This window comes from Ailuropoda melanoleuca, chromosome 8 (assembly GCF_002007445.2).
Source record: "Ailuropoda melanoleuca isolate Jingjing chromosome 8, ASM200744v2, whole genome shotgun sequence".
Taxonomy (NCBI): domain Eukaryota; kingdom Metazoa; phylum Chordata; class Mammalia; order Carnivora; family Ursidae; genus Ailuropoda; species Ailuropoda melanoleuca.
Window position 1 is genome coordinate 91746591 of NC_048225.1, and position 22822 is coordinate 91769412.

A 22822-nucleotide genomic window follows, 5' to 3' on the forward strand; every position below is an offset into this window, starting at 1 on the left:
ATAAAATTCGCATAGATTTATAAGATAAAAAGACTTTGGAGAAACTTCAGGATCACATTTCACTTGTCCCCTAGGGTACCCATTTCATATCACCTCTACAGTCAGAAGTACTTGGGTAGAAAAGTTTGAGAGGCTCTTCATGAGACGGACAAGGCGCATTTCTTTACTGGTTTCTGTGAACTTGCTCAACTAAGGAGTCTAAGAACTAGGTTCATTGGTTTTATGCTGCTTTGAAAGCTGTTACAATTTTCTGCCAGAGTCCTTAACAGGTAAGATAATGACCAACATACTGCTTCAAATGTGAATGGGCCCCAATCTGAGCGAGGCAACACAGGCGGTAGCAAAAAAACCAAGTAGGCCCTAAAGCCAATGACCTCCCCCTCTCCCTGGGCTTCATATCTGCTCCAGGAGGCACCAACTGGCATCCAACATCACTGTTGGTTTTCCTCTAGCACTGCTGACGTTAGTCTACTTCTTGGGCTCCCCATTTCTCTTTCCATCTTTCCTTGATCTTCTCCTCTTCCTTCTTCCAGGGACAGCCAGCTTCTTTTCCTCTCCCCTTACTTTCTCTTTCTTCCCTCCATTCGGATGTCAAGTGGTTATGCCTTCTGAGGGTACTCAGGCCGAAACAGACTGCTGATCCTAATCTAAGAAAAACTGCTTCTGAGAGTATGAAGGCCCCTAGGCTGAATGCTGTCTTTATTCTGATTGGGCCAGTAAAGAAGGATAACAACTTTGAAAAGGTAACTTTTTTTCATGGAAATCTGGAAAAAAGACACTAAACAAGTTTTAGATCCATCAGAATGCAGCTTGAAGCTTTTCAAAATGATTTTATATTAAGCAGGGATTCATTAATTAACATGAAACTGTATTGCATGGAGCACTGGGTGTTACATGCAAACATGAATCATGGTACACGTGATTCAAACACATCCAAAAAAATTAAATAAATAAATACAACAAAATAAAATTAGATTGTGTGAAAAAAATGGATGTGAAACTGACATCATGACCAACTGACCCTGATTTTCACAGATGACTCAAAAATACAACAAAGAGTTCTGTATTTAGGTAAGATACAAAAAGGAACCTCTTAATGGCTAGGAAATTTAAATGTTACAACTAGAGTTCTTGTGGAATTTCTTCTTTAGGATTTTCAAACAAAATTTTCTTTCTTCTTTTAATAATCAGAATGAAGGATTTTGGTTGTCTTTTAACATTGTTTAAGGACCAATCATTCTTATATTAAAAACTAATGATATGGGGTGCTGGGGTGGCTTAGCTAATTAAGCGTCTGACTCTTGATCTCAGCTCAGGTCTTGATCTCAGGGTTGTGAGTTCAGGCCCCACATTGGGCTCCGCGCTGGGTGTGGAGCCTACTTTAAAAAAAAAAAAATGATATACTCTGAAATTGCATTTCCAAAAAGAAGCCTGAGGCTGTGTGACTGTCAAAACAACTGCTCTAAAACTGTTTTACTTGCAAAATCTATACAAAAACTTTTATACGTAAACCCAGAGAACTGATTTATATATAAAGCTACATGACGACTACCACGAATACTAGGCAAATAGTCATGTATATGTATCTAATGTCAAAACAGAGAATATAAAGAAATACCAAATACATCGGTGAGACTTTTAAAAGTATACCACAGTGAAGCTAAGAAATCCCATTAACCTCCTACCCTGAGTTTTTTAAATCTCTGAAAAAAAAAAAGCAGAAAAATGTTTTAAAGGATAAATTTACCACTGTTTTGTCAATTTTCAAAATATTTTTCCTATAAAAACCAATGTGTAAAGCTTCCGCACATGCCCTTCCCCTGCTGCGACACTCTGTATGTGTAATTTCCAGGGTGGCAAAATAGTATCTTTACTCTCCACAAATGCAGCAATACTTAATATAGTATAGGCATTAAGCAAAGTGATGGAGGGGAAAAATAAACTATTCCCTAAGAAAACAAACAAGTTCTCAAGATTATTCCCCCAAAAACTCAAAAAGAGACGGTGTTATCAAAGAATCCTGGATTTATGTCTTTGAATCAAAGAGATATACTGACGGGGCTCTGGTCATGCAACTGTTTGACCCTGGCTGAGTATGTCATACTAAGCTTACTCTGAAAATGAGAACAGCCAGATCTCTAACATTCTTTCTACCTGTAGTTTTATGATCCTGAAAGTGTTTTCAAAAGCACTCTCGAGCCTTTCTCAAAACAACTTCTCCCTCCATTAACCTAAGATGCCCAAAGAGTGGAATAATGCTAAAATGACTAGCATTCCTCAAACTTCCTTTTTCTCCTTTCTATCCATAGCCTCGTCTCCCACTCCCTAAGAGGCCTGGTGACAGACGAAATGAATCAGTGTCACTCAATCTAATCATTATCTTCTTTTGGGGCGCCTGGGTGGCACAGCGGTTAAGCGTCTGCCTTCGGCTCAGGGCGTGATCCCAGCGTTATGGGATCGAGCCCCACAACAGGCTCCTCGGCTGGGAGCCTGCTTCTTCCTCTCCCACTCCCCCTGCTTGTGTTCCCTCTCTCTCTGGCTGTCTCTATCTCTGTCGAATAAATAAATAAATCTTTAAAAAAAAATCTAATCATTATCATCTTTTAATGTAACAGAGACACAGAATTGGCCCCAGATTAGATTTCAATCCATCTAAAAATTTTTAAGGACATCAAATATGTGAGAACAGTTACTAAAATTCTAGAATTCTCATTTTAGCACTATCCATTCTCACATTCTAACACAACATAGAATAACTTACTGATTCATACTAATGAATCAAACCATAATATTTCACAAGTGAATAAACACATTTAAATAAAACAATAAAGATATCACAACATAAAATGTGCTTTGCCTACCTTTGTTTTACTCATGTTTAACACCTCATAGAACACTCTTCAACAAGCCAAGATATTTTTCAGAAAAATAATGCTGCCTTGGTAACCCATATTGTCAAAGGGCTCACTAAAACATAGAATAAGAGAGTTTTACAGTCCTTATGATAATCAATTTACTAAGTCTCCCTCTCATAGCCAAAAATAATAATGTTAACCTGACCCCAAAACTGTAGCTATAATAATCTCTGCTCCTGAAAAATACAGGAGTAAAAAAGCAGAAAGCTTGGACTTAAGAAATCATAAAATGTCTATACCTGCACAAGAAGTGAAGGAACAAAAGTATACACTTCTTCTTTCAGACCGTGGAGAGACCATGTGACCCCAGGATTACTGAAATCATGGCATATACTTAAGTACAGGCATGCATCCTGCCTCTTAGGGACCAACTACATAGTTTAAACCACATGGATTTGCCAGAGACATGACTCAGAAATAACCAAAGATAATGATATAAAACTATGCTGGAAATTGTACAGAAATTCGAAAAAGCTAGAAAACGCATGTCAAACTCATGCTTTAAATAAAGACCAACCTTCCTACAAAGCTTGACAAAGATGTATCATCTTGCATTTTAAGCAACTTGGTACCCTTAACACCCTGAATTCAGAGTTTACTTTTTCTTTAAGGGTTTGTTACTATTATCCTGCTTGATAAATAAGGGAATCTGATATTCAACATTTAGTTCTTCGATGAATTTGGTAAGACACACTTTCAAGTGGTGACACCACTTGATTCTGTTCCCTGCTTTTTCACCAAGGGAGACCCACATGGGTCATCTCATCCTTCCCCTTTACCCTTCCTAATAGCACAGCTGCCCAGGCCCATTGCAAAACTCTCCAGACAATTCCATAACCTCCCTCTGGCAGTATGTTCTGTTGCCGCTACCTTCCTTATAGGATATGGCAGGAAATATAGTAGGTTCAGAATTTTCTTAGAAAAGAATTTCACATATAAATTCTATTTTCATTCAGAACAAGTTTTTAAACATTTCTTCCAAACTGTTTCCTTAACACGTTTTTAATAAATACAATCTTTATTAAAAGCCTCATTTCACTCTCAAAGTTCTAGTAACTGTGGAACTATTAAGAGAACATATAAAACTCGATGAAAAAGCAACAATTGTTGCAAATAAAGTATTTATGTGATAGTCAAATCAAATCAACATTTAGATGCTGGAAGAATTTGTCACATAAATGATATAGCACTTTATCCAAATATCAGAATGATGGAACAATTTTAAAGGCACAGATCTATGCAATAAATTAAAACAATAATCTGCAGTAAGTATACTTTGGGGGGCGCAAGATGAGATATAGTTTTCTAATGCCACAGAGTTTTTTTTAAAAACCTGATTTTTNTATTAAAAGCCTCATTTCACTCTCAAAGTTCTAGTAACTGTGGAACTATTAAGAGAACATATAAAACTCGATGAAAAAGCAACAATTGTTGCAAATAAAGTATTTATGTGATAGTCAAATCAAATCAACATTTAGATGCTGGAAGAATTTGTCACATAAATGATATAGCACTTTATCCAAATATCAGAATGATGGAACAATTTTAAAGGCACAGATCTATGCAATAAATTAAAACAATAATCTGCAGTAAGTATACTTTGGGGGGCGCAAGATGAGATATAGTTTTCTAATGCCACAGAGTTTTTTTTAAAAACCTGATTTTTTTTTTTTTTAAAGATTTTATTTATTTATTCGACAGAGATAGAGACAGCCAGCGAGAGAGGGAACACAGGCAGGGGGAGTGGGAGAGGAAGAAGCAGGCTCACAGCAGAGGAGCCTGATGTGGGGCTCGATCCCATAACGCCAGGATCACGCCCTGAGCCGAAGGCAGACGCTTAACCGCTGTGCCACCCAGGCGCCCCTAAAAACCTGATTTTAAGTATCTGACTTTAAGGACTGCAATTCTCACTTCTGGAAAAGAAACAGAAGTAACACAAATACATTAGCTTTTAGAATAAAAGAGAACTCCTTGGTGAATAAAACAATATAAAAATTAAGCCCAAGACTATGGACTACGAGAAACAAACTGAGGGCTTCAGAGGGGAGGGGGGTGGGGGAATGGGATAAACTGGTGATGGGTAGTAAAGAGGGCACGTATTGCATGGTGCACTGGATGTTATACGCAACTAATGAATCATCGAACTTTACATCAGAAACCAGGGATGTACTGTATGGTGACTAACATAATAAAACAACATTAAAATAAAAAAAAATTAAGCCCAAAAAAATAGCCTTAGATAGGAATAGAGAAGAGGGGGAAAAAAAAGGAAAAAAAAATCTGGTCTATCATTAGTGACAACTTGGACCAAGGAAAAGAACATCTTTCTTCTGCAATGAGCATTCCATGTCAGCTAGAGCATGGAAACATTAGTACTGTGTTCCTACACAGACAATCTTTCCCTGCAGCATCTGTTGCTAATTGCAAGGGACTAGAATTACAAAATTCTAGTCAATTTCTCTCACCAGCTCTTGCTGTGTATAAAGATTTTCTATGCAGGGGCTGAGCATTAGTCTTCCACTACAGCTGATGACTAAAGAACAAAGAGAAAGAAACACAGAAGAAAGAATTTTTGTTTTAATCCAGCAATATATGGAACTAAATGGTGAGAACAGAAATGGCTAAGCACATCTTTTATTAGCGTGGTAAATTACAATTCTATAAATACAACTATTCCCCTATGAAGGTCTATTAACATTCTAGGTAACCAATTGTATATGTCTTCTGTGTGAGTAGTCTCTCTCTATTTTTTTTTTTTTTACATAAGTCTTCAAAATTAACTGTCAATACTATACCAATCATGTCTTTTATTTCTAGCTCCTAGGCACAGGAGGCACTTAATAGGTGTTTGTTGAACAATACATCCATCTTGTGTTCTATGGCACTGTTCATTCAAGGCATTCAAAGCATCTACAAAGGCCTCATCATGTTCATTTTCCTAAGTCCCATTGAGCAGAGAGATCTACGTCAAGTCCTTTCACACTTTTATATGTGGTAGGCTAGAAAGTTTCAAACATTATCTAAAGCACACCCTGGCTGCTGGATGAAACACAGATTAAAGCCGGGTGAGAATGGAGGTCAGTCAGTTGATGATGGCGGTAGTCCAGGCAAGAGACGCTGGTGGCTTAAAGAGGGTGGGCCAGTGGCCGCCTTCCAGTGCTCCCCTCTTCACAGCGCAGGGACTGCCTCGGTTTGTTCTGAGGGGACGGCACGTGGCAAAAGAAAAAGCCCAAGAGCCCTGGGAGCAGAAAGAAGACAGGACTGGGAGGTAACTCAGGGTTTCCCATGCCCTTGTTCAATGTGAGGCATCCAGGCACACCGTCCTGTGAAAGGTGCCACCGGTGTGTAAGCTGGCTACAGTATCTGGCTGCTAGTCTGGCGAGAGAATTAGTATCAGTTAGTATTCTTTTAATGTCACCAAAAACAAATTCACTTAAGTACACTAGGACAACTACACCTCTTAGTTTCTCAAGGGTATTATTTTAGATATAAAGACAATTTTTTACAAGTTTCCACAAGAAAGACAAAATGTTGCAACTGAAAGCAAAACTAAAAGCCATATCGACTAGGAGAAAAAAAATTTCATTTTAATTCCAGGCTGAACTAATACCTATAAACTAAATTATCAAAGTTGAGATGTTTAAAGTTTAAAAGTCTGAAGGTGCACAAGTGTTCAAGAGAACGTGTATTTTTTTTTTAAGATTTTATTTATTTATTTGACAGAGAGACAGCCAGCGAGAGAGGGAACACAAGCAGGGGGAGTGGGAGAGGAAGAAGCAGGCTTCCAGCAGAGGAGCCCGATGTGGGGCGATCCCATAATGCCGGGATCACGCCCTGAGCCGAAGGCAGACGCTTAACCGCTGTGCCACCCAGGCGCCCCAAGAGAACGTGTATTTTAAATGAAATAATTTGGACAGAAGAAACGTACTTGCCTAAGGTCTCATATCTCTTAGGCAGATCTTAATTCTCAGAGTGATAGACTAGCTAGAGCCTGGAATTTGCATTTTGCTCCCTTTTTTCCATATTTTATCCTACTTTAGAAAATGCCGGCTGCCCACTTCTCCATTCTCCATTCCATAAAGTCTTCCAACTCTGTACTCAATTGATTATTCAAATGCCTTATTTGTTCAGTAGGGTGTATGAACTACTTAAACACTGCCGGTATCACAGTCCTCTCATTCATTAGTGTATTATCCAGAGAAGACTGAAGACAGAGGCTAGCACTTTCCGGAGAGAAGAGTGTGCAGCCGTCAGAGCTCCGCTCTTCACAGCACCGCAAGGCAATGGGAGAAGTGTGCTGTTCTACCTCTCACACACTTGTGTTCCCGGCTCATCCCAGGCTCTAAGCTTGCTGCCTGCCACCACCTCATTATTAATCCAGTTGTTTTTCATGTATTTTAATTACCTGAAACCCTGGGCCAGTTGTAATGTGGGGACTTGGATGTAAGGACACATCACACTCAAGAGAATGCAGGCTGGGCTTGACCAAATACTTAATTCTGCTTTTTTCTCACTACTCAGCTCTGAATTTCTTATCGTGGGGGTGACCTGGCAACCATGTTCTGAGCTTTCCTGCAATTATCTGCATAAACTGCGTCAAAACTCTTTGATTTAATTTGATTCAGCATTCCAGAGCCAAGAATTACCTGTTCAAGGGAGTTTATAGGTATCATTACTATACCATCTTCTTGTGAGATAAAATAAGAAATGGGTAACTACCATATGACTTCTGGTTGGCTGATTATAATTATAATTCTGAGCTCTATACAATCTTGCTTACTCTCTTACCCTGCATTTCTAGTAGGGAAAAAAAAAAAACCAACAGCATGCTCCATTTTCCATTGATCATATCACAACAACTCCATTCTGAATAGCCATCGGGTGTCACAGTGTTACCCAACCAAAGCCATTAAAGTTGATTGATGAGAAAAAGGCTAACTGAAAATTGTGAAAATGACAGACGCAGCTCCCCACACCCCCCCCCCACTGCTGTTGCCATGTTAGGCAGGGACAGCTTCATGCACTGCTATTAAAGGAGCTTAAGGAATGCCATTTGCTTTGTCATCCATTTTTTAAAAGCTTAGCATTTTTAAACATTTATTTGAAGGAAGCATTTGTGGATAATTGCTTGGAAGGAGTAAGCCCTGGTTACTTCATGGAGAGTCAAACTGACAAAATTTCACACGGTATAGAAACTGATGATTTGGTCAAAGTAGCTAGACAACAGCTCTGGTACATAATGTTTAGGACAAAGCATTATCTCTTCTGCATTAAACATCAGAGGTAAAAGTTCATTTTCCTTTTTCCAATAATATGGTAGTGAGGTTAAGTAATTGAATAGTTGCTAAAAATCAACTTAGACCTGAAAATCAAGAAGCATTACAATGCAGCTATCACTTAAAACTACAAGTATCTAGTCTCATATTCCTCTTCTAAAAAAAGAATCTAAGATCATAAAGAAAAAGGTTTGGAGTAAATATGAGGTTAAAACTAACTTCCTCTTAATAATCTAAAGCTTGAGGTAACCCCCCATTTCCCGGTATATCAGACAGTATTGTGAAACATATAGAGATCTTTTATTTCACCTCTTCTGTATGAAAACATTATTAACTGACTCTTATCTCTAGTTCTGACTGAAGAATCTCTTCTCCTGAGAAAAGCTAATGTGTTATTCACTAAGGTGCCAAATCACATGGATGGAACGCTTTGCTATTACTCTGTCTCATTCCCATCAGTGGGGACAAATCACATTTTGTCCTGATGAGAGGTATGATTTCAGAATGGGTCTATTTCAACATGGAGTGGCCTGAACACAGAGGTGAAGGTGACTGGCCCATCACTGGGGGATTTGTGAGAGATCCAAGATACATTCTACCTAGGGATGGATCCCAAGGTTCCAGACCTTCAAACCAGTATAAAGCAACTCTTTAATCTTTCCATCAGGTGGGGCTTGCCTAGACAAGGTAAGATTTGAGTTCACTGGAAGCTCTCTTTTTGCTTATCTTAATACGACTCTATACTCGTGGCACAAGCTTCATCAATATAGAGGGGTGAAGTACATCAGAGAATTTTCCTCAGTATAAAATTTTCACTATTCCATGGCAAACTTGAAAAGTTACTGGTTCTCCTCACAGATGTGGTCTTTATGACAGTAAGAACTAAATGCGAAGGATTAAAAGTACTTGCTAATTGTTCAAGGAAAACATTAAAACATCTACTATGTACAAGAGTTACTGGTGAAGTTTTGCTTAAGGGTAAATCAAGCAAAAGAGTTAGTGTTTGAAATATAATGTTTAAATATTAACCACAAATATTTTACTCTTTTAAAAATTATTTCTATAGCTCCCCGTTGCCTTTTTCTTCTTTCTCCCTTAGGGGGAAAAATTTATGCCTACACCAGAGATATAGCCATACTTCCTGGTTATATCACTATTATTTCAAAATATACATCTATATCCATACGATTTCTCTCTCAACTTTGCATTTCTTCATGTTTGGTGAAGTTACCCAAGACCCCAAAATTCTCATATGCAAAATGATTCTTTCCTCCTTAAACAATTTCGTTTGTTAAGAATCCTGGCAATCAAATTTCACCTTACTCAAAAGGTATCTTGGCTTTTCTCCTCCAAATGAAAATACTATCCATAAATCCCTCATTTCTACATCATATATGTTACGTAAATACTCTAATAAATGGTAAAAATACATACTTGGAGGGGCGCCTGGGTGGTTCAGTCAGTTATGTGTCTGCCTTTGGCTTGGGTCATGATCCCAGGGTCCTGGGATCAGGCCCTGCGTTGGGCTCTCTGTTCAGCGTGAAGACTGCTTCTCCCTCTCCCTCTGCCTGCTACTCTGCCTACCTGTGGTCTCCCCCTCTCTCTCTCAAATAAATAAATAAATCTATTTTGTACACACACACACACACACACACACACACACACATTTAGAAAGTACTCAAGTGAAATAATTATTTTCACCCTACAAATATTCGACATGAAATCAGTATTTATCCTTGGGGGAAAAAATTCTTGCCTTAATAAAATGAACTTGAATTCTGACTACATTTTGTGTAAGAAGGGTATTAGGTGATTTGATATCTGTGATCTTTTTTATACTCAACAAATCTGTTTTACTAGTGGTAAATTAAGGTCTAGAAAGTCTTAAATAGCATGCCCAATGCCATGCAATGAGTTAATGGCTGATGTGGGACAAATATTGAAGGCTGGTAATTCTTAATTCCACCTTATGATTCTAAATCTTAAACTGATGACGGCCTCACGATATTTTAAACCAACCATGGTCTGAGTCCTAAATCTAAGTATCACACACATCGCTATCACATGAAGCACCATGCTTAAAAAAGCAACAAATAACATGTAAGACACATTTATGAAAAAGGGCAGAGAAGACTACCCTCAAAATATACTCATGGACTATTTGATAAAGTCAGGGTAGAAGAGCAAAGGGTGGTAGTAAATAAATGTCATGCTCTAAAACTGAATTTTGCAGCATGATTTTTCTATGTTTCACTTTTCACTGTCAGCTGTGAGCTGTTTCCAAGTATGAAATCGCCTAAGAGAGGAAGCAAAGCTGTCATTTGACATCTGGGAGCGTGGAGATTGGACTGCAGTAAAAAGCAGTTTGGATTTCTTCAATTTACACACATATTCACCTCTAAATTCTCAAGTCTGAAAAGTATTCAACGAGAAATATCAATGTAAATTTCAAGCACTTATAAAGGCTCATAATGGAGTGGAAAATAAAGGTGAAGGACACACAGTGATAGGATACCATATCAACTCATGAAGACCAGAATAAGAACCTGAAGTGATTATATTAGCATAATAACGAACATACAAACAATTTTACGCACTTGCCTCAGATTGCATATTAAACTTTCAAATATAGTCTTTTGTATTTTATATGCTTACTATTATAGGTTGTTTTCTAGCTGCTTTTTTTTGATGAAGAGTCAAAAGACTGTTAAGAAAAAAATAATTTCTTGACATTTTATTCTTCCTTTATACTTAAAATGCTACAAAAAATTTATTCATTATGAAAATTAATAGTTATGATGATATAGCACATAAAATCCTCTGCGTGTGTGTGTGTATGCACACAAATATAGAAATAAAATCAGGGTAACTATAAGGAAGTCCTCTAGAGAAGAATAACCAATTTACTCCAATTTTTATTCTATAACCTCTCAAAACGAAAAATAGAACAACCTGTCTAAAAGTCTCTTAATAAAGTATCTAAAAGTTTCCTAATACTGAAACTAGACAGTGTTATGTTTCTATTGTCACACTATACAATCTATTCCCACTTTGGGGTCTATTTCTTTGCTCTTTCTCTTCCTGAACTCTGTCCTGTGTTTCTCTTGTATGAAAGGAACCCATTTACCATGAATGAAGTTTATTTAAAATAAAACCTTTCTAGAGAATCATCCTAGATAATCTAAGGATACAAAGTGAACCTAAAAGGAATGGCTTCTACTTTGAAAACAGGGCTGGGTTTGATCAGTGAATTCGTATTCTCAAGACCCTCTTGATCGGCCTGCAGCTGCAGCCATTTACTTGCTGGCTTTTTCACAGATGTAGACAGAGAAAGCTCCACGGGTTTTGTCTTTTTGTTATTGGACATGTTTTCTTTAATATAAAAAAGTGGGAACTTTTTAAGAAAGTTCTTCGTGTTGTTGTAGAAACTCGTGAACATCAGATATCCTTGGTAGTATACATTGCTGAAATGACTATGACTTTTTAAAATCTGAGATCGCAAAGTTGGCAGAAACTATACTTCAATAACAGAAGGTGATCATTTGCATTTCAAAATTTATCTATCTTGCTTTTCCCCTCAATTAGACCAAAACATGTTGATTCACAGGTTTCTGTGTGTGTGTTGTTTCTTTTTTAAACTTATTTATAGAGCAGAATAATGGCCCCCCTGCTAGTTTGGCATGTACTCAAGTTTCTGTCCATGTAAATCGAATCTGTTACTGGAAATTTTTCTCAAAATATAAAGGCACATCATCCACAAGATGAAAAGATACACTGCTGATATTATAAAGTACAGGGCAGGTGGATCATGTTTTTAGGACAAATACGTGATAAGGATTCCCAGGAGGGAGGAGGGGTCGGGGTAGAGGTTGCATGCTGTTTAAACAGAAGTGGATCGTTCTCATCATAATCTTATGACAACTTTACTTTCTAACCAAACATCAGCTGCTTAACATGCTTTACTTTGGAGTTACTTGGACAATAATACTAAGGTTAGAGTTGGAAAACGGAAAGGCAGAGGGGATATGGGAGAGAATGACTGCAACCCTGTAGTGTTTCTAAGGGCAGACCAAAAAATGACTAAGTACTCTCTGTCCCCATGTGTTAATGGATTTGTGACTTTTAAGCATTGAAATAATAGCATATTAGCCTTGCTCCTACCCTTCGAGAAGAAGGGGGAAAGCCTACTTATACTTTTTATCAGTAGCACCGCTATTTACTTTTGAAACAAACAGTAATTTACAATTTTTGGCCCCAATTCCCCTTGCATTATAAGCAAGGGGCGGGAGAACACAGACTTAACTGAGTTCTGTAACTCTCTGGGTTTATGATCATCTACATTACAACACTAGCTTTACTTTTCAGTGAAGGCCATTCCTGGTTTTGTTTTTCCCCCGTTGATAAAACAAATTAATAGGCCCAAAGAATAGAAGAGACTTTCCACATTGTTCAATGCATGCCATAATGCTAGAACACTTCTGCAATTCACAAAGCTTGAAAGTACAATTCTTTCATGCAAATAATGAAAACAAAGCCCTTCTTCAGATGATAGCTTTTTTCAAATGTTAGTGAAGGGCAACCTGGAAGATGACAACAAAAATCCATTAATGGTAGACTGCCACCTGCTGGTAAACTATGAGAATCGTGATTTCCGAGGAAAAGCTTAAAAAGGAAAATTTGGAAACTTATCTGGATTAAACTCTGTATTTCAGTACACAAAATTAAAAATATGTATGTTGATGAATGTAGTATAGCTTCGTTCCACACATATTAAAATTCTCAGGAAGTCAACGTGCTATGAATGTTAAAGTAAACATGACTATACGTTGAAGAAACAATCTACTAGCATGCCAAAGGACGACCCTATAGTTTTCGGTGACAGAGTGAAAATAAAAATGGGAAATAAGGAGTCAGTTATAAACATTACACAATGTCTCATCAACATTTGGTTTTGATGGGAGGTTTACACTGCACTTCACTTCTGGATTTAACAGATTTCATTTCAAAGAACTCCGGGATTTAATTTTGAGCCTAAAACCTCCAAATTCATTACAATTAATATATGTACTTATGTACAATGGTATCTAAAATGTTATTTAACAAATTAGAAAAGTGGGTGAGTATAAAAAAAGAACCAGATAACCATAATAAAGTGATTGCATTATGAAATTATTTTTGTTATCCCATTAACTAAGTCATACTAATAAGGCTTCAAAAAACAGCATAATATTATCTATTTGAGAGAAATAAAAAATGTAGGCATGCTCTATTGCCCCTAGGAAGAAATAAAATCAAACACCCCTAATGTGAGGGAAGGAAGTGGAAAGGAAAGAGTATAACAGTAAGAAAAAAATCCAAATCATTGTTTTCATGAAATAGTTTTAGGATACTTGCTTCGCAGGTTGAAAAACTTCGCTATTCCCCAATACAGAAATAATTCTTAACAATGAAGGTTGTAACTAAAAACAATACAGCTCTTTCAATCCTAATTATAATCATTTCCCATTATGCAGGGAAGCAATGTTAGCATCAATAATACACTGGTTAGCTAGGAAGCATTAAATACTGTATTAATCAACAACTAAGCAGATCATGTCAACATAATCAGCTTGAACCTCCTTTGAAAGCTAGTGGGGTGACAAGTGAAGCAACTTTGGGCATCCAAAGAGGCTGAAAGCTAGGCAAAAGGTGAACGAACTTTGGATTCAAATATGGCCCCGTCTGCACTGACAGAGAGACACTAACTCAAATCCAATTCAGATGCTTCAATGACCTGTAATTATCCGCAAAGGATCTAACACACCCCAGAAATAAATCTCTAATTTTTAAAAAACAAAGATAATATAGTAAGAGCAAGAGAAACCTGTTGTGTCAAATACTTGGCTAAACTGGCTATTTTAAACCAAGAAGAACACACTTCCTAAAATGTCTCAGATATAGAAAGCACTCTAAAATCTGCTCTCCAGTGCCAGCCTGGCTCATCACTCAAAGTCACAATATTGCATTTTTTTTTTAATTCCACATTTTATCCTTGGGAATTTTACCCCTTTTGTCGGCTACCTCTCCTGTATTAATAAAAACATCCATTTAAAGTGGTTAGGGGTATTTAAAGGTCCTTCTAAACACTAAGAAGTTACAACATTTCTAAGACAGAATTCACTGTCAGTTCTAAAAGAAGTACAAACCTGTTTAACAACAACAAATACACATACACACACACACGCACACACACGCACACACACACTACTGGAATATATAATGGGTTTATCCCCAAATTTTCTTTTTTGAAGGATTAGAGATCCTCAAATGCAACACATATGTGAACTGAGAGTGAAACGTACAACTATTCTATAAAGAAAAAAGAGCTGCTGAACTGCTTTTTCAAGTGAAACATTTTAGGAGATTGCGCTAACCTGGGGCACAGTACATTCTCTCTACGGCATCGCTGTCACAGGAATCTTCAACCTCACTCCACCTGCTAAAATACGTTAGCTGAATGTGTCCTAAAAACAAAACGACAGGAGAAATCAAAACATTTTTCTCTTCCATTTTCTGCAGAAGTGAACTGTAATTACTCCTTTTGTAGCTAAAAACAGTATCATTAAGAATAATGGCATCATTAAGTACTAGAAGCTATTACTGGGGGTGAATTTGCCGCACTGATAATGAAGCTCTAGACAGGAAATGAAGATACTAATTACAAGATAAAACGCCTACTCAGTTAATTGGAAGCAACAGCGAATAAAAAGAAATGCATTTGCAAAAGTTCCTGACCTCTATCATTCAATAAGATGTTGTTTGGGTTCAAATCGCGGCACACAATTCCCTCTCTATGTAAAGCATCAAGGGCTACCACCATTTCAGCTGCCCATCTTTGAATGCAGCCCTCGGGGATGTAAAACCTGGAGTTTAGTGCTAATTTTTTATCAAGGTCCTCAAAAATCTGATGTATTTCCTTGTCTCCTTCTAGTGCTAATCCACTCTCTCCCTTAGTCTCTGGGTCTCTCTGAAATAAAGTCAGTTCCTCTTTAGCCAAATCCTCAGTTTGATCTGTGAACAGCAATACTTCTTCAGTTTTTAAAGTGTCTGTGTTTACATTATATTCATTAGCACCTGAGAGTGGGTTAGAAATAGGGAATAAACTTTCTTCCGTGTTGTTTGCAGTTACTGCCGACTCTACCACTCTAAGTCCTGGGAGCTTAGAATCCGAGCTGCGTAACAAAGACACGTCTCCTGAACTACTACGATCAGCAGCTGCTACAAGTAACATCCCCAGATCCCCCTGTGCATTGTGTTTCTCTGCTATACTCGGGGATTGAGGTCTAGAGGGATCACTCAATTCCTCTGGGCCTTTTTCTTCACTTGTTTGGCATTGTTCAGTACTAAGCCTGAGGCATAAAACATCCGGGGCTTCCAATAGTTTACTCTCAATCACGCCTATATTCGTCTGTGTAAACTTAGTAGGTCCCACTGCTGCACCATCTTTGGTTGGCTCCAGTTCACCAGGTAGATTTACAAGAAGATCAGGCCTTCCTTCCTCAGTGCCAATGACATCGTCGAAAGCAGCATCTTTAAAAGAAATAACTGGGACAGAGTCATCTGAGCCCCTGCTAATGGTGTCCTGGGCTATAAGCTCTACCTTGCTTTCACTAGCATTGAAACTCCTGGAAGTGCTGTCTCCATCTGGAAGAGTGAAAAATGGTTTCAAAGGCTCTGACTTTAGACTATACAATTTTTCTCCAAAATCAAGGCCTAGCAGTTCACTAGTGCTATCCTTACTATCTATCCTAAAGAATTCCATGGGGCTGTTTTTAGATCTACTAAGGGAATCTGATGTCCTCGGAGAACTAACTGCATCTACATCATCATCTCCAGCAAAGAACTTCCGCTCCTGAGCTATCTGCTGGGTGCTGTCAGCAGCAAGGTGCGTTGGGAAGCTTTCAATAACTTTGGTATCGACACCATTCCCTCCAATCTTCATGAAAGGCTCCTCATTCAATGACCCTGGTTCAATCTTTTCTTGACCATATTCATTGCATAATGTCAAATAACTAGTAGTACATTCTTCTTCTGAACTTGAGCCAGAATCTGGCCATTTTGGAGAGCTATCTTGGCCTTCTTCGTCTTGGTTACTATCATCTTGAGAGCTCGGAGTAAGACTAGTCTTCAAAGGCAGAACTTGAAGCGTGGTTCCACCATCACTTCCTCTGGATTCAAAGCTGCTGCTGTCCTGAGGACTAGAAGTTGGCTGTTGCAGGTGAACTTTAGTAAGTGTAGATTTTTTCACTTCCCCGATGTCAAAGCTTTCTTCAGGGCTTCTGTTTAGAAACTTACTGATATACGACCAGAGTTTGCCACCTGTGAACAAGTATAACCAAAAAAATTTTTAAGATCCCCAAAATAATGGTTACTTATTGAAGCCCTCAGAAAAACAAAGAGTATTCTAATAATCAACCAAAAGCAAGTCAATGATACCCATTAATACCGAGTATACTATAAAACAAGCATTTTAATGAAATGCTTTATTATTGCTGACTGTTGAGTATAGTTTTAAACATATCTTCTGATATCAATTATCTTTTAAATGACAACCTATTTCTCCCTTTGAAATTAGTTTAACAAAATACTAATATGAAATCCCACAGCTAGAACACTGCTTTAAATATGATTTAGCTGTTGAAACATCTGACTATGTTCTGAGCTGTTTATGTAATAATTTTTTGAAGCATGGCCCCTCGGCCAAGTGGAAATACATAAATAAGGGCTGCTTAAAGCTGTATATACTATAGGGGGTAAAAATCAACACTATTACTCCATTTTGAAAATGCCCAGTCCAAGATTACAGGGGAGATATGGCATCTGGTGTATAATTATGCCACTGTAAATGACATTAATAACATTTCTCCCATTCCCCTCCCCCATATACATCATATATGGTAGAAGACCAAGTAAAGTAATTGAGGAAAATTAACTGGGCAGTCATTAATGAGGCTGGCTATTGTAATTCTGGTTCTGTATTCTGATATATACGAGAAACCTACAGAAAAGTAAAATCACAAAAATCAATTTCATAGAAATCAAATGAACACAAAGGAATCCGATGTTTCACCAGCAATACTTGTTAGTTATTTCACCTTATTTTTCTTTTGTGTTATATTAACCATTAACAACTCAACCTGTTTTGCTCATTAGAATCTTTGAATAAATAACTTTAAGTATCAAAAACCCAACAAAGCTTTACTGTATTACAAGAAGAATAGCTAAATTTGATCTAGAAATCTTATAAACAATAATTGCAGATGCATACTTTGTGAAGATATAACTGTAGCTTCCAAAAATGGGAGATAATGTGTTAAAAATGAATCCCTCTATTAACAAAGAGAAGGCAATTTTTTTTCCCAGCACATTTTTAATGTCCTTATTAAGCATCCTATACACCAAGGGTAACAATGTTAAAGAGAAATAATCTCCGACAGTCAATCATATTTATAAAAAGGTCAGTGGAAGCATCCAAAAAAATCTTTTTGTACTTGGCATTTCATTTAGAGGAACTCAGTAAATACAAAAAGCACCCCCAGTACTGTGCCTACTATAAAGTAAATGTATAATAAAGGATAGCCGTCATAATCTTAATGCTAAATTACTCAGACATCTCGTCTCCCTCCCTAACTCCCCAGTTAACAGTCTTCTCCCATTTTGATAATAATTAGTAGTATTGGACATCATGGTGTTTCATTTTTCCCTTTCATTTTTCTTAGCTAACTTTCTGTCCTAACTAGATTATACTTAGTGTTTCATACGTCCCCATATTCAAATAAAATGTAAGGTTCGTATATAGCCATGCACTGATTCCATCTTTTTCCCATCTTTTGACAACAATAGCCACATTCCTCTTATCATAAATACGTCGATGTGGCACAGGAACAATAAAGCCTGAACCTGGAGCTGGGATTCTTGTATGCAATCCAACTGAAACAATGTGTTGTTTTCCATTTTCCTAGATGGGGGGACTACTGTGAGGACAGGACCGTCTTTTTCATCTTTCTGTATCTACTGCCTAAACAGTGTGCAGGACATGACAGGCATTCAGTCAGTGCTGCTTTAACTCAGATGATAACTCATCAGAATGAGATGTGCCAACACAAAGTAGACAGTCTTTGCAGTTGCAAAGTTCCAGTAACACCAAGAAACAGTACCCAGTAAAGTTCTAAGAAAAGTTTCATTCATTCTTAGGCAAATTTCACCTGGATGAAATCTAAATCTAAAATTCAATGTGCTTAAATTCTTCCTTTTGCCCCCCAGATCACTTCCTCTTTCTGACCTCCAAGCCACTCTGGCAAAAAAGCTTTGGACCAAGCTTCGATTTTTTTTTCTCCCTTGTTCTTTTGGACAAGTTTCCAAGTCTTATAGGTTATGTCCATAATGTTTCATGCAGTCTTCCTCTTCTATGATTCCTTTGGCCAGTCTGCTTCTTGGAATAAATTTATAGCTACAACTAGATCCCTGCTTTAACTCCTTTCTGTATCATTCTATCACACTAACTGCTGCCCAATTAATCTTCCATTTTAGCTCAGATGTTATATTATTTCTCCATTCAAGAACCCAAATCCCCTCCATCTACTGAATGACATAGGTACCAACTCCACAAAGGCATCGAACCACTCAGTAACAAAATGTGTTGAACTATGAGTTGGTCTTCCCCTTCAACTCACCAAATAATTCACCTGAATAGGATTTCTCCAAATATAACCCATACTGGCCTTTTGCTCAAACTACACCTACCACTTAAAGAATTTTTTTTTTCTTACTAGTTTCTCCAATATCTACTTGTCAAAATCCTAATCATTCTTGACAGTCCCTCAGAATTTGTCTTCTTTTACCAATTTTTTTGACATCCCATCAGTGGATTCAGATTCTCTGAATCTTTTGTATCACTTAGTCCCTCTTACAACATTTAAAATATTCTGTTTCATATTAATATTACTTTTATGCTTTTATACTTTTACCATCTCCTTTACCAGATTGCAGGGTCTTCATAACTACAAGGAGAGGATTCTGCCTAGCGTATAAAATAATATGTATTAAATAAATATTTATTAAATCTGGTTATAAAAAGACAACATCTTTCCAAGTATTTTGAAAATCTTTTAAGAATAAGGGTCTATAAATATTAATAATATCATTATTTTGGGTCATGTTTTCTTCCTGCTTTAAAACAAATATATGGTTTCACATGGTTTCAAAAAAATTAAATACAGCAAAGAACAGAAGAGAAAAATTCAAAATAATACAAATCACCTATAAACACTATTAACTAAAGGCGCCTGGGTGGCTCGGTTAAGCATTCGACTCTTGCTTTTGGCTCAGGTCATGATCTCGTGGGTCGTGGGATCCAGCCCCATATTGGGCTCCACACTCAGCAGGAAGTCTGCTTGGGATTCTCTCTCTCCCCTCTGCCCTGCCCCCCCCATTTGCATGTGTGCATTCGCATGCTCTCTCCCTTCTCTCAAATAAATGGATAAACCTTTTTTTAAAAAACACTATTATTTGTGGGGCGCCTGGGTGGCACAGCAGTTAAGCATCTGCCTTCAGCTCAGGACGTGATCCTGGTGTTATGGGATCGAGCCCCACATCAGGCTCCTCCGCTATGAGCCTGCTTCTTCCTCTCCCACTCCCCCTGCTTGTGTTCCCTCTCTCTCTGGCTGTCTCTGTCTCTGTAGAATAAATAAATAAAATCTTAAAAAAAAAAAACACTATTATTTGTACATTTATTTTCAAACTTTTTATTTGTGACTAACAACACCTCATAAACATTTTCTAATTTTCATGAGATTATGAACTTCAATGGTTATATAAGCATATCCATGTGACAGATATTATGAGGTGTTTAAATGTTCATCTATTGTTGGACATTTATATTGTTTCCAATCTTCTACTATTAGAATTGAAATAATATGTACTTTTACACGGAAGTACTTGATATCCCTGATAACTTCGTCAGGACGGAATCCCAGAAATAAAAATGCTAGATCAAAAAGCATGAATATATTTAATGCTTCTGATACATGTTGTGAAACTGCTTTACAGAAAGTTTGTACCAGAATCCACTCCTATAAGCAATGTGTATTAATGCCATCTTCAGAGCAACTTGCCTATATTGGATGTTAGCAAGCTGACCAATTTGATTAGTCAAATATGGCATCTCCCTTAATTTCCGTTCTTCTGGTTATTACACAGAATTTTTAAATATGATGGCTGACACTTTCTTTATGACATTTGTTCCTAACCTAAACAAGTACCCTAAAGGGAATTGTAAAAACTCTGCATTTTTCAAGATAGAATTAAACTGTTTTAACCCTTCTCCATTCTTCACTGGGTGCCCAGTTAAATTTAATGTTTGATATGGAACTATGGAAATAAAATTTTGGTCCTATCCCATACTTTTTTTCAACTACAAAATCATGAAAATCACAAAACTTACAAGGACACATTATTTCCTTTGAAATTCCTCACCCACAAAAGCTGAGTATGTTTTACTCTCTATCAAATTAAGATCAGGCCTAATGGACAAACTTACATAAATGTCAATATTATTATTGTAACATTAAAAACATTATCCTTAAAAAAAAAACCCTGTTATTGCTAAACCTCAAAATATAAGTAGAAAATACCTAACATAGTTATAATTTTTAACACTTTAGAAATATAAATGACACCTTTGTAAGCCTCACTGAAGCATATAAAACTTGGAGATACTAGCTATTTTAAGCTATGAAATAGCAATTCATAAAGTTTAATAAAAACTCTTTGTCTCTCAATAAATTTTAATTTACTGGTTTTCTGAATGATTGCAAAGAATATTTGTTAAATTTGCTTGACCAGAATTAGGACTTGACTTTAATACGTATGATAAAATACTGCTGGAACAATAATCAAAGTCATTTTTTTGAACCAGCAGTTCTATGTCAAGAAATTCATGCTATAAATAGTGCTCAAAAAAGAAAACAGAGGGGCGCCTGGGTGGCATAGTGGTTGGGCGTCTGCCTTCGGCTCAGGGCGTGATCCCAGCGTTATGGGATCGAGCCCCACATCAGGCTCCTCTTGCTATGAGCCTGCTGCTTCCTCTCCCACTCCCCCTGCTTGTGTTCCCTCTCTCGCTGGCTGTCTCTATCTCTGTCAAATTAAACCAGCAGTTCTATGTCAAGAAATTCATGCTATAAATAGTGCTCAAAAAAGAAAACAGAAATATACAAAGATATATAGGACAAAGTACTAGAAACAATTTAAACACCAATTAATAAGGGAGCAGTTAAATAAATTACAATATAGGTACAACCAAATATTCTTTAATCGAAACAACAAGAGCAACATTTGCAAATACTTACGCGGTGTTTACCAGGAGCCAGGCACTAAGTGTTTTACATTATCAACTACTCAATCCTCACATCAACTGTATGAGGTAGATAATTATCATCCCTATTTTATAGATAAGGAAATGGAGGCACAAAAACGTTAAATACCTTGCCCAAGGTCACACAAACTAATGTAGTCTGGCTCTAGAATCCTTGTTTTTAATCACTACTGTGGTCTCTCTTAATGCAGACCTATGTGTACTGACAAGGAGGGTTGTCCAAGGTATACTGTTAAGATGGGGGAAGAAAACAAGCCATACAACAATATGGAAGATGCATTTTATTTAACCAGACAGGTAGGGAGCATATGTTCACACACGTTGGAAAATTTCCCCATTTTTAGAGAAAAGAACAGGGCATTAAAGTGACTAAGAAGGGATAATTTTTATTTTTACTTTTACTTTCTATACTTCTACATATAGTTCAAATGTATTGCTTTATATATTAGTTTCATAATTGAAAAAAAAAACGAGTTAATAAAAAGAGAATCATTTCACCCCTTGGGTCCCCAAGTAACTTGGGGCAAAACTCTTTCCCATCCCCTGACTATCTGGTGTGTCCACACTTGCAGGCATTCCTTCTAACCCAGGCATGTCACCTTTCCTCTGACCTACTCCGGATTCAGCGATTATACACGGAGCATCTTCTATGTACCAAGCATTCTGCTACGTGCTGGGATACAGGTGACGAAAATGACATAATCCCTAATCTTAAGAACTTAAAGTTTTACTAACGCACATGGCCTGGACTGAATAAAATTTTCCTCTTACCTTTTCTTCTCCAGAGTTAAAATAAGGGATTCATTAATAGGAACAATAAACATTTTCAATCTCTCTCCTAAAATCCTGTCTGGTATATCCAACTGCCTACTCAACACCACCTGGACATTTCAGAAGCATCTCAAACTCACAAGTCCAAAACCGAATCCCTGATTTTTTCCTCTAAATCCACCCCTCTCGCAGCTTTCCCCATTTAGTAAATGGGAACTCCATTCTTTCAGTTCTGTGAGCCAAAAACCTTGCTGGCGTGTAAAGCAGAATCATGTCGGTTCCATCTTCAAAACAGATACAGAATCTAATGAGCACTTCTCACCGCCTCCGCCACGAACGCTCTGTGCAGGCCACAGCCGTTTGCACCTGTTTGCTGCAAAACTTCCAAACTGCTCTCCTGCTTTTGCCTTTGCCCTCCTAGACTACATTTTCCACAAAGCAGCCAGAAT

General features: G+C 37.3%; 1 protein-coding gene across 8 annotated transcripts in view; it reads right to left on the reverse strand.

Annotated features, from left to right (window-relative positions):
- RPS6KC1 (ribosomal protein S6 kinase C1) overlaps window positions 1-22822 on the reverse strand; it is a 201582-nt gene that overhangs the window by 17045 nt on the left and 161715 nt on the right. For 6 of the 8 annotated variants that reach the window (XM_034666861.1, XM_034666859.1, XM_034666858.1 and 3 more), the window contains 2 exons: window positions 14966-16549; window positions 14605-14694 (listed from right to left, as the gene is read on the reverse strand). In XM_034666861.1, the coding sequence (XP_034522752.1) occupies window positions 14605-14694; window positions 14966-16549 (1674 nt within the window). Of the gene's footprint in view, window positions 1-5102; window positions 6291-14604; window positions 14695-14965; window positions 16550-22822 lie in introns of those variants that run through there. The other 2 variants (XM_034666860.1, XM_034666865.1) reach the window with 2 other exon arrangements.